At 34.3% G+C, this 13,518-nt stretch overlaps 1 protein-coding gene across 8 annotated transcripts in view; it reads left to right on the top strand.

The window, feature by feature from the left end:
* The window catches only part of NAALADL2 (N-acetylated alpha-linked acidic dipeptidase like 2), a 1,336,058-nt gene that overhangs the window by 846,058 nt on the left and 476,482 nt on the right, over nt 1-13,518 (top strand). For all 8 annotated transcript variants that reach the window (XM_049629585.1, XM_049629587.1, XM_049629586.1 and 5 more), the window contains one exon: nt 12,919-13,069. In XM_049629585.1, coding sequence (XP_049485542.1) covers nt 12,919-13,069 — 151 coding nt within the window. The remainder of the gene's footprint in view (nt 1-12,918; nt 13,070-13,518) is intronic.

The raw sequence follows: 13,518 nt of genomic DNA, 5'->3' as shown, positions 1-13,518 counted from the left end.
TTTCGAGTCTTATCATGTCTCCTACCTTACATATTGACGTGTACAAGGCAAACACTATGAGAGAAGTGGATTTAGAGAAAACTTCTGTCCAGGGCCAGGTCACTACTGTGAATTCCCTGTCACATGGACATTTCTGCATAAATTCTATCTCCTGAAGAAGTATTCATGCTTATTTCATTGTTTGGTTTCTCCAGTTGTTGCATTATCTGTTCTTACAAAAGCCCAGAGCTGGGTAATGATACCATCTAGGACTATTCCTGAATCATTGCTTCTTAATCCAACCTCATATCCAAAGAACACTCTTTTCTGAAGATGAAGCCATTCCATTTTAAACCCCCTGGGCTTGCGATCTCAAACTGAATCCCTATATAAATAGTTGAAAACGCAAAGAGAAGGGAGCATGGAATAATCTGATCTGCTCTTTGTCCAACAGTATCGTTTTCATTCACATTTAGTTTATTTTTTTTTCTATTAGTTTAAAACCAGTGTTTCCATATTCACTCTTACAAATTATAGAACCATGGAGAATTCACAACACCTCACTGAGCCACAGTTTTCTGAAGTTGAAAAAACAAAAACCAAATACAAATAAAAAATAATAAGAGTAATCTTAAAAATCTCATATTGTTGTTGTAATAATTAAATGACATGAGTCAAGCATTTGGGAATGTCTTTTTTAAAAAAAAAATACCACTCCAATTAAATACAATGAAAAATAATAATCCTCTTGTTTTAAATGTGTATTCATTTATTTTAAGAAAGGGGGAGAGAGGGAGAGCGGGGGGAGGGGCAGAGAGAGAGGAGGACAGAGGATCTGAAGCAAGCTCTGTGCTGATAGCAGATAGCCCAATGCAGGGCTCCAACTCACAACTGAGATAATGACTTGAGCCAAAGTCAGATGCTTAACCAACTGAGCCATCCAGGCGCCCCAGAATAATAGTCTTTTTATATCTCTTTTAAAATAAAAAAAGGAAAGTTCAAGGATGAAATTTATGGTGCATCCCTAGTAAATGTACATACAGAAGTTGTGAATAATAAAGATAGCTAGCATATTCTTGAACATTTAAGTATCTCAAAACATATATGTGAGATATGTAATCAACTGTAAACATTAGAAAATATAATAGAATTGCAAAAGACTTGGAAGCATGTATTTCTTTAACAATGTAAGCATTTTTTTCTTTGTCCATGAGCAATTCAATTATTTTGTTTCTGAAATAAATTAAGTAAAGCTTATTGAGTCTGATCAGCCCTTGTTCCCAGGGAATTGCAGTTCAATTTCATTTTTAATTAGAATTGAACATTTTGGATTTCTTAGCATTGGTAAGCAAGACCCAGCAATATAATGTATGTACTTAATTTGTATTAAGTTTCTGAAATTTAGTGTCAAGAGTGAACAATATGTCTGGTTAATATTTAAACATCTCACAATGTTCTGTTGTAGAAGTTTCCATTTATAAAAGCTGCTGTTCTATAACAAATTACTTTCACTTTCAAATAAACCTGTTATCACAACATGAGCAAAACTTATTCAATTAAAAGAGAAAACAAAGTAAAGTAATTATTTACTCCAATTTGATGTGCACAATAGCTTTTAAACATTCAAAAAATGCCTAAGAAAGGTAGATGTTGGCCTAAATCATTTTTGCTTAATATTACTGCTTTAATAAAGTATGTCGGCATATTCTTATGGGATAGACATTTCTATATAAGAAACCATCTCTCATGGAAAAAGAGACTTATTCTGATGAACCTGCATGGAAAGAAGCCATGAACCATGAAATCAGTTATGCTAATGTTTTCTCCTTTTTCACACCTGTGTGTGTATGTGGGCACGCGTGTGTGTATTCAATGATAATCTAATGCTGCTCATAACACTGGGGCTAGTTGAGAGCTGTACATCCAAGGTATCTTTTTCCTTCATTTCTGTGCACTCAGGCATTAAACTAGCTATGTTCTGGTCCGAGTCTTGTCTTAATAAACTTCTAGAAGAGAGAGAGGAAGAGATGCGGGGAAGTTTGCAGGAGATGTGTCAGTCACCTGGTACATAGTACCTTGAAATAATACTTTGAACTAAACTCCTAGGCATCTGTAATGAAAAATGTAACAGGTAGACTTAACAGTTAATACAATTTTCAAAAGTTGACTTAGAGTCAGAATGGACCTTTGCTATCTTGTCTACTTAAAAAATATCTAAAATCTGAATAAGAATGTACATGTAGATAATTTTTTTTTCATCCAAAGCTGCATAATGATTCTCAAGAAAATAAAAGACCCTTCTGGGGCCAGTGAAGTGGAAACTCTGTGACCTCTTACGGTTTGTGCTGTTAAAAGGCCTTGTCAATAATTTTTGCTAGCCAGAATTATGAAGACAACAAATGGTGACATATTAACTGCATGGATAAGAGACATGCACTCTGCCTGTGTTTTAGCAACTATAGGTCTTTCTAAGTAGTGCCATTAGCAAAGATAATCTGGAAATTATTTCTATTTGTATTGAATTCTCTGCAGCATCATACATCAGATTTGCTCCCTAGGGAAGAAGAAAAGCTACAAATAACCCATGTCCACGTATATGTATTCCTTTAGCATGCCTGGGAATGAGAACCTCCCTCAGCTGTTCATGTCTGGTTCCTTGTCCTATGCCTGACTAAAATCTGAGTTTTACATAATTAAATAAACTAATTTCAGGAGAGGATGAGAAATTATGTCTCAGTGAAGTAGACTGCCTTTAAAAAAAAATAATAATAAAGTTTATTTATTTATTTTGAGAGAGACAGAGACAGCATGAGTGGGGTAGGGGCAGAGAGAGAGGGAGACAGAGAATCCCAAGCAGGCTCTGCACTGTCAGCTTGGAGCCTTATGTGGAGCTCGAACTGTAAGATCATGACCTGAGCAGAAACCAAGAGTCGGACGCTTAACCAATTGAGTCACCTAGGAGACTCAACTGCCCTTTTTTTTTAATGGAGAAAATCAATAAAAAGGTAACAAAAAATAGTGTTTCCTTGCTTGGTAAGGAAAATGTAGTAATCATTATCATAATTTTAAAAGATATAAACTAACATTTTAAGCAATATAATTATAAAAATTTTAAAAAGCCACTAATGCAGTTTGGGGGAAAATGTGTGACTGGGAGGATCATAGAATTTTTTTATTCACATTTCCTCTAACCTAGTATATAACAAAAAGCAAAAAGAGCCTGGTAATAAGTGAAGGATAATGGAAGAGTAGATTTAAATCATGTTAATATTTACTTTTGGAAATAAACCTATGAAATCTCATCATTTTTATGTCAAGAAACATTTTTTCAGGATAACTACTTCTGGGTGTTTTTTCTTTCTTCCTTAATACCATTCCCTATGACAAACAAATCCAAAGAAATGGCAGTCCTTCAGTTATCAACCTGGTGCTCCTCCTTCTCTTCTTCCTTTAGCATCATCAAAAAACAAACAAACAAACAAAAACCCCAAAAAACAAAAAAAAAAAAAACAAAAAATCAAAAAACCCACTACCAACCTCACACATTATGTAGCATTTTATACTTCTCAAAGTCCTTCAGGCAGACTACCTCCTTTGAATCTGCCAGTCATTTTGTGTGACTTGGCAGGGCAAATGTCATCTCTTTTTATGGATGAGAAAATTGAACTGTATAGCTTTTTAGTGGCATGCCCAGCATCCTTTGCCTAATGGCTGGTCCAGTTCAAGACCTCTTCCTCTCAGTTCAGTGCTTTTTCATCTGCCATGTTGCTTGCAAGCCAAGCTACAGAAAAACAACTCAATAAATTCAGATGTATTTCTAACAACTTAAAACATCATATAACACTGGAAGTAGTCTCAGGTTTGAAGTTTTGCTATGGTGAAATTTATTTTTTTTCCTATGGTGAAGTTTTACAAGTACTTTTAAATATGTTCTTTATGTTACTCATTTATTTTTCCTCATATCCCTCCATTTCCACCCACTTTGGATAAGATATATATACCTTGTATCTGTATCTATATTTATATTTATACCTATATTTATATATCTTATCTATCTACAGATATATATATCAGGTAAAAAAAAAACAAAAACACTACCAAATTGACTTTATTTTTTGTTTGTGTTTATATCATGATTCATAATACCATAAATTAAGAAAACATTGAACATCAAATATATGTCCAATCACCACAGTTTTTATTTTTCTCCCCTTCTTTGTGTATAAATTAGGAGTTCTAGTTAGTATTTCTGTTAAAGAACTAACTTTGTTAGATGGTAGAAATAGACATTTTGAATATTGATTCTTATCAAGACATTGAAACATCAGAAAATTATGTCAATAAACCTAAACAATAGCAAATTTCTGTGATATCTTTAGAGATACTTAATTATTATTATTTATTATCCGTGGGTTTCTCCCCATTAAGGCTTTAGCTAAATATCTTCTTAGTTAAGAATATTGGAAACATATATTAAAAATTTTTTAAAATAGTGAATTTTGGAATAGTCAAAGTAATGTTCTGTCTGTAACTAATATGCTATAACTATAACTAATACAACACTGCATGCTAATTATACCTCAATAAAAATAGAAAAATAAGTAAATTTTAAAAACTAAATTATGTGAAGAGCTGTACACTTTTTCTTTGATGTTTCTTATTCAACTAGACAATTACAGGATCCCAGATATGCACATAAGTGAGTATGTGAGGCCCTGTTCTCTCCACCAACAATCTCTTCCTCTCTCATACATTCATATATATATATAAGCACTAACAATAGTAAGTTGGTAAGTCAGAAGCTTACGCCTTTATGATTTAATTGCTAAATATATATAGTGTTAATATTATTTTTTGTTCCTGTTGAACATGATTTGTGTGGTTTAAAAGCAACAGCATGTCTACAGATGAAAAGTAGTCCATGCAGTTGGTAATATCAACAATATATTTACTAATAGCAATTGTATATTTTCTCCAATATTAGCTATAATTAATTAAATCATCTGAGAAAAATTGATAAAGACCAATACCTTTTAGTGTTTTCAATTCATGAACCACCTTGACAGAGGAAAAGACCCCCGGCCACCGTGTTTACTATCCGAATCTCAAATCCCTCTCCTTGAAAATAAAATAATTTAGGTTAATACTTGCTCGTCCCTCCTCTATCATTGTATTCTCAGCCTAGAACCTAGAATAAAAGATCCATGTTACATAGGTGGATCCATCATGGATAGGAAATAGAAATAAAATACAACATTCTCTTCAATATTTTTAAGCTACGGTTGGAAAACTGATATCATAATTTTATTTTTTGATTTGGCTTCTACTATGCAGAAAACATTGCAAAAGTTGTCAAATAATATGAATTAAAAATCTGAAAGAAATTTGCCAAGTTACATTTTTCATGGTTTGAAAGTAATATAGTTTAATGGGAAAAGGAAAATAAATTATGAGGACACATTACTCTGAATATGCCATTAACTATGTGGAGTGATCTAGTCATCCTTATGTCATGATTATTTTATTTTTGAAATAAGAATAATTCCACAGGCCACAATGAGATATTAGTTTAAAGTGAAATAAACATTTTATACCTTAAAAATAGGAGATCTTTCCTCCCTCCCTCCTCCTTCCCTCCCTCCCTCCCTCCTTCCCTCCCTTTCTTCCTCTCTTCCTCCCTTTCTTCCTTCCTTCCTTCCATCCTTCCTTCCTTCCTTTTTGAATTATAATGATAAAAATTGAGGATTCTTTTTACAACTTCCATAGCAGGCTTAACTTTCTGCATTACTTCAAGTTTTTTTCTTCACAAAAGCAGAAGGTCATTGCTTCTTATTAATCTCACCAGAATTATTTAAATAACTTTGGATACATTAAGAAAGCAATTTGAAATCCAAGTAGAGGTGTTCAGTGAAATCAAAAAAGAATGCTGTGATTATGCCTTGGATATACTCAGTCTGATTACAGTGAATATTCCTCACCATAATAGTCTTTTTTTTCCTTTAACAAAGAAAGGTGAGTTTATTTCTGAAACATAACAAAGCAAACAGGAATCTTACAAATGTCTTTAATGGTATACTGACAATACAATACATAATTAAAGGGCCAAACCACAAACCTATTAATAGGGAAAACAATCTCAAGAAGGAAGAATAACATAAAATTTAAGCCCTGAAGTCAAAATATCTGATTAAGGAATATATTACATTCTGATATTTTCATCTTTCATATATGCCAGAGCTATGTAATTTAAAAGAATAAGAATGTGCTATGAAATGTTTGATTCATGTTTTTTAAGTTTATTTTTATTTTTATTTTTCTGTTACTAAAGCCATGAATCCTTAACACATTCTGCTATAATGCATATTAATTCCCCTGACAGTACTTTGTAAAAATCCAGGTCTTTTTAGCGATCTAAATAAATAGGCATATAATTCACACAGTATTGATTCCAGTGTCCTCTCGGAAAGAAAACCACAGCAAGAGAATCTGATGTGTTTTATAAATTCACCCTTTAGCCAGTCTATTTGTCTTTGTAAAGGATGGATGTGTTATTGAAAGCAAAGTTGTGCTTTAGCAGAAAGATTGCCAGAGTTGAATTTGGAAAATTCTAGTTTGATCCCTGGAATTGCCACTTAGTAGTTCAGACCATGGATCAAGCTCTTATCCTTTCTGAATTACAGTTTCAACAACTTCTTAGTGGAAGTTGACATGACATATTTGATATTCTGAATGAAATTCAACAAATAACTTTGGGGATACTATCTGACTCATAGTAGATGTGCAATTAGTGCTAGATGATTTGGCTTAAAAAAGACTCAGAAGGCTTAGATACTGATCACAAATATTTTTCCAAGTCTTTGTATAAAGTGTGGCACCTTCTGTGAATGTATGAGTTTGCTAGGGCTGCCATAACAAAATACCACAGTTTGGGTATTTTGGGTAGTTTAAAGAGAAAATTTCTCACAGCTTGAGGGTGCTGAAAATTTAAGATCAATGTGTTAACAAGTTTGGTTTAGCCTGAGGCCTTTCTTTTTGGCTAATCACCTCCTTTTTGGTGTGTCCTCATGTGCCTTTTCTCCATGTACACACATCTCTGATACGTCTCTTCTTCTTTAGGACACTAGTCATACTGGATTAGAGTCCATAAATATGACCTCATTTAACCTTAATTACCTCTTTAAAGACTCTATTTCCAAATATAGTCACATTTTGAGGTATTGAAGATTAGGACTTAAGCATATGTATCTTAAGGTGAAAAAAATTCAGCCCGTAACAGTAGACTGTAATTTTATCTGTAAGACTAAGGTCCTCTTATTGTTATATTTGCTCTTGTTTTCACATGAAGACTCAGAAAGCTTTTCTAGCTATGGAGGCCAGAAGAATGGTTCTAGTGCTTGGACAGTGTTTTAAGGAACCTAAGTAACAGAGGAAAACACAAGCTTTCAACTTCAGGTTCTTGAAATTAGGTGGTAGTTGAGGGATTCCATGCATTGTAATCAGTGAAAATAAAAAGAGCAAGGCTGACATTTGATGGATTCAAAAGGATGAATTCACAACTTAGGAACATCTATGAATGGATTAAAGTCTAGTTGTGGAATTCACATTGAAGATACTGAGGAAGTGGATTGACTACCTCATAACAGCACCTTCATTCTGGAAGAGAAAAAAAAAATGTTTTCATTGAAAAGTAAGAACAGAAGTTAATAAGTGTCAGGAATCAGAACAGGGTCCTTTCGCTTTCACTCTTCCTGGCTTTGATCTTCTTTGAATGATTTTTTTCTCCCCCTGAATATAGGAATACCATACAGCCACCCACATGCTGCCTGCCCCAAGACAGTGGAAATATAAACCTATGTGGGACCATTTTTAGGTACCAGACTACTTACTCTCTGAGTGAGTAGTTTTCAGGGAGCTTTGAGATTTGTAAGATCTGTTCAATAAGGCTGCTATATCCTGCCCATGGATTTGTAGTACCATTTATTTCAGAAGCAATTATTTGGCAACTGTTAAGACCTAGCTTTATACACTATACACAAGGAGAAATGTATTAATATGTTTCACAGAAAGAAATATGGGATCAGCCTCCTTCAAGTTAGCCAAAGACATTTTATCTGCAAGACCCTGTCAACAAGACAAACTCACATGTTCAAATCCTAGTGTGCTAGTCTCTAACACTCCTTGTCTCTACTCTTAGATAACAAAACATAAAATGAAATAACACAAAAATCAAAACAAAATAATTCTATTTTAATTATGTATTTTTATGGAAGTTTAAGCATAACACATCTAATTGAGTGTGTGTGTGTGTGTGTGTGTGTGTGTGTGTGTGTGTGTTAATTTCAGAAATAAGCTGGTTTAGTACTTCTATTCACATTCGAACACATGTATACCCAAGCTGCCACAAAATGTATTGCATGTTTTCCAGCCAGTGGGTGTGAAATGTAGAACAAAATAATGTTCATGTAATACACTTGTACCCATATGCACTGTGTATTCATTTGTTCATTCATTGATACACACACTAATTTATTCATTAACTTAAAAAGAGAAAAATCATTTGGTAGCAGGTACTATTCTAGGCACTGGGGATATAAATTGAAGCTACAGCATTCCTGTCTTCAAGCAGATCACAATCTAGTGCTACTAAAAATACCCATAAAATCCTTATTAATTCCTGTAGATAAAAAATACAGTAGGGGCACCTGGGTGCCTCAGTCAGTTCAGCATCCAACTTCAGCTTAGGTCATGATTTCACAGTTTGTGAGTTCAAGCCCCATTCTGGGCTCTGTGCTGCCAGCTCAGAGCCTGGAGCCTGGTTTGGATTCTGTGTCTCCCTCTCTTCCTGCCCGTCCCCTGCTCACGCTCTGTCTATCTCTCTCAAAAATAAACATTAAAAAAGTTAAATACAATAAAATTTTACTTTGAGGACTATAATTGCTTCAAATAATGTCTCGTTTGTTGGTGGAATCATGACCTAGCTTGAAGGGAGTTGACTGACTCTGCATATAGAAACAGAAGTGTCCCAGGGTAGACTAGGGACCATTTCTCAGTTACTAGCCCAGCCCCTATCTCAGGCACCAAAGACTTAGTAAGTCCTTGAGCTAAATAAAAGGGTAGGAGCCTGATTTAATGATTTCTACTTTCATGGAAATGTGTTCCTATAGTATTTTATGTAAATTAGGAAATGGTGCCCTTGCAGGGTGATACAGACTGATGGCTCAGTACACTATACTAGCCTGTGGCTGTGAGTTGCTTCTTCATGACCTTGTAACACTTGAGCTCAGGGCCATTTGCTTGACTCATTTTTTGTGTCTCCCTCTTATGTCAAATACTGTCTTAGTTTACAAGGTAGAAAACATGATGAAGAACGCTAAACTTATCACGTAATATACTTGAGAGAGAGAAGCAAAAGATAATCAAACTTCTGTGTTAAGAAATCTTAGCTTTACATTTGCCTTCTCTTTTCATGAATTAGACCCCCCGTAGAATCATCCTAGGTCTCAAGTGATCTGAAAGTATGAAGGGTTCTGGGCAGGGCTAATAACTTCTACTTGTGCTCCCAGGGACAGTCAAAAGCAGACAACCCAGTGACAGCTTAGCTTACTCCTTTTTTATATTGACTTGCCTTTGAATGCATTTTTAAAGAATATGATCTCACTAGAAGAGTAGATCCTTTGAATATTTTAGGTAACCACTACCTCACCATGTTCAAAATGCATTTCTAACAATGTAGAGGAACATTTGTTATTTGATTTAATATAGGCAGTTTCCTCAATTGCCAACTTCGTTGGAAATCCCGTAATAATTTCTGAAACTAGGCCACCAAGTTACTTATTTAGGAGCTCTGTGGTGGCCAGTAAGGGACAGCATCATGAACCAGATTTGACAACATTGAAGACCTGTCCCCCTCAGGTCCAACCATTACAAGCAGAGGATGGGAAGAGGGGATAAAATCACATAGAAGGCTATCTCTTCAGGGTTGTAGGGAGGTAATCAACTCTGGCAAGAGATACTATACTATTAAACTACATAGCTTCATTATAAGCTGTCAAGTATAGAAAAATATCATGGTATATATTGATTATAAAAGAAATCACAATGTATTACCAGTCATAAGCACAAGAAGCAAAATATGCAACTGTAGCATTTTATTTTTGACTGTGATAAATTCTAAGTCACGAGGTGTCATCAAGTTTAAGCAGTCAAATAGTTAATGTATTGACCTTTTTAAAAGAGATTTTTTGAAGATAATTTGACTATCCCACTGAAGCAGGGTCAACAACAACCAAAAAATGTGGATCATCACTTGCCTTTCTTGTGTCCATGGCAGACATCTCTCATAGAGCTATTTTCCACTTTTCACCGACCCTGAACTTGGCCTCGCAATGCTTCCCCAGGCAGCCACTAGTTGCCAGTTAATTGGGGTTAACACTTAAGATGAAAACTATTAATCACTCCACTGGTTAACTGACTTCCTAAGAGCAGGCACTTTGTCCTACTTATCTCCATATGCCAATGCCAGCATATTATGTGCAAAAAGTGACACTCAGTATATAGTTGTGAATGGATAAATACCCTAGGAATCACAAAAATTTTCACTATCAGGTAATTCTTCAGAAAATATGCAAGTGACCAAAATTACGAGCAAAAATAAATTTAACGTCACTTGTAATTTTAAAAAATGGACAGTAAATTTTTGGCTAGATTGGCAAATATTTCTTAAAAAGTAATATTCAATGCTGGTGATGGAGGAAATAAGTACTCAGATATATGACTGGTAAGAATGTAGCTAGTTATATATAGCTTTTCTGGAGGGAAAATATTTTATCAAAAATCATAAAAAATAGTAATACTTTCACCTAGAAATTCTTTCTGTAGAAATATATTTCATGAAAATATACATTTGTGCAATGATTTAGCTATAAGGAAGTTTATTGAAGTATGATACAAAAAGTTAAAATTCATGTAAATAACAGTCAAGGATTGGTTAAATAACATTTGGCAGCATTTCTACATCTTATTATTGTATTATTTATAGCATTCACATATATACAGTGTACAGCTATTAATGTTATATGAAAGTGTACTTATATCAGCATGGACCAATATTTAGTATATGGTATTATGAGAAAAAAAAAAGAAAGTTTGCAAAATTTATGGTAAGTGGTCTTATTTTGTAAGTATATGTGTATATGTGCCTAAGCCCTAATAAAAGAGTTTAGAAATATTAACATTTACTACTTTTTGACAGATAGGATAATAGGATTGTTACTATTTGCCTGTATCTTTTTTTTGTCTAGTGATCATGAATTACTTAATTTTTTAAAGTAATTTTTAATACTTAAAAATTGTTTTCTGGAGTTGTTCATATTTCTTTCTTAATATGTTCTCCTATAGTAAGCAGAACATTCAAAATCATTCCATTGATCATTTTTTTTAGAAATAACAATTTCAGCATCTAAACATTAGAAACCCTCCCTAAGGACTTCAGTGTGAGCTTTTCAGAGTCAGTCTTAAATCCAGCCTTCTTATCGACATGTTCTTTGCTCTTTTTTCCTTTTCTCATTTCTCCCCCCTCCCTAAATTCTTCTCCCTTTTCATTAAAGCACTGATAGGAAAAACATGACTCAACATGTGAGTCAAACATTCTTTGCTTAGGGTATCAGGGTTATTTTTTTCTGATTGATAATAAAGTATGTTTAATATAATATGTATTAATTAAAATAATATGTACTTGTCCATTACTCAAAAATGGGAAATTACAGAATATTTTTAAAGGAGTTGAAAAAATGCCATGAATGTGATGTACTTACATCAAGTATTTTTATTTTTCTACTATAACTTCTTTTATGTAAAAACCATATTGTAGGTACAATTATGTTTTATTTTTCCAATAGAAGCACATCCTAAGTATTTTCTTAGAGTTCTCTTTTTTTCAAGAATAGCTGCCGTGCCAAACCAGCATCTTTCTCATTCGTTCTTTCATTTAGCGACACTCTTGAATGTCTACTATGTGCCCCCTAAGTGCAAGTGAACATTGGAAGAGAAGATAAGCATGATTCTGTCCTCATGATGGGGTCCAGCCAGATCCACAAGCTACTGTATTGCTTAGTCCACTGTAAAAATAAACAAGAGAAGCAGTAATTGAGAAGTGAAGCACAAGTGTTAACTAGAGTCACACAGTGAATTTCAACTGCCTACACTTAATGTGATTCCTAGCCATCATCTCCATCATTTCTTTCCCCAGTGTCCCCTAAGTACCTTTCCCCTCTCAGGAGAAACAAATGGATTAGCAAATTATGATTATTGTTTTCCACATCAGGTAAATCACCCTAAAGTATACAAGCTCTTTACCCCAAAAAATTAATTGACCAAGTTAAAACAAAAAGAACATGAAATGTCAAGTTCATCCTCCCCATCATACTTACTAAAGAAGAGAGAGGAATCTGCATTAGATATATTTCAAATGAAGTAGTCAGGAATTGTTTTCTTTTTTTTTTAAGTTTATTTATTTATTTTGAGAGAGAGAGAGAGAGAGAGAGAGAGATTAGGGAAGGGGCAGAAAGAGAGGGAGAGAGAGATCCCAAGCAGGCTCCAAACTGTCAACCCACAGCCTGACATGGGGCTTCATCTCATGGACCGCAAGATCATGACCTGAACTGAAATCAAGAGTCAGATGCTTAACCAACTAAGCCACTTAGCCACCCCATTCAGGAACTACTTTCAAAATCCTTAGTGACAGAGACAGAGCAGGAACTGACCATTCAGAGGGAGGCTTCTTAGTTCCTTATATTCCTCAGTTGCTATATCTGGGAGATCTGGTTGGCTCATCCAGGGCAGGGATCAGAGTGACTGGTATAGTGGGGGCCCTCAGGAAGGTTCAGGACAGTAGATATTTGCATCTGATATTTTTAATAGTTTTTTTTTCTCCTCTTTTAGCTTTCCTTATTGGAAAAGGCTGGATTTGGTGGTGTTCTTCTATATATTGATCCTTGTGATTTACCAAAGACTGCAAATCTTAGCTATGATACCTTCATGGTGTCACTGAACCCAGGAGGAGACCCTTCTACACCTGGTTATCCAAGTGTGGGTAAGTGTGTTTTTAATCTTTATTATCCTCTTAACTGTTACAGGTTGTAACTTATGAGTACATACCACCTAAATTAATCAAGGAATGGCAAAGTTGGAAAATTCTTACCACCCATATTTAAAAAATGATTTTTTTTTTATCTGCTCAAATTGTAGGCTACCCTTTGTTGGAATAAAACTCTTTTGGAAGTCTGTAATAGATGTTTGGGTAAATTGCAGTATTGTGAACGAAGAGAAAACATGTTTTATATTATTATTGATTGACTTAAAGATAAATTAATACTCTGTGGGACAGGCACTCCAAATAGTGGAAAACATAAAAATACCTAGAAGGATGAAATAGCTGCTGCTTTCGGATGTCTGTAATTACTTTCAGTACCGAGTCTAGGGTTACACATGGTCTTGAGTGAGTAGTGGAAATAATGTTGGAGAAGAATGGAGTTAATATGA

Source organism: Panthera uncia, chromosome C2 (genome assembly GCF_023721935.1).
Source record: "Panthera uncia isolate 11264 chromosome C2, Puncia_PCG_1.0, whole genome shotgun sequence".
NCBI classification, from domain to species: Eukaryota; Metazoa; Chordata; class Mammalia; order Carnivora; family Felidae; genus Panthera; species Panthera uncia.
Note: the sequence above shows the minus strand (reverse complement) of the source record. Positions and strands in the feature narration are given on the sequence as shown.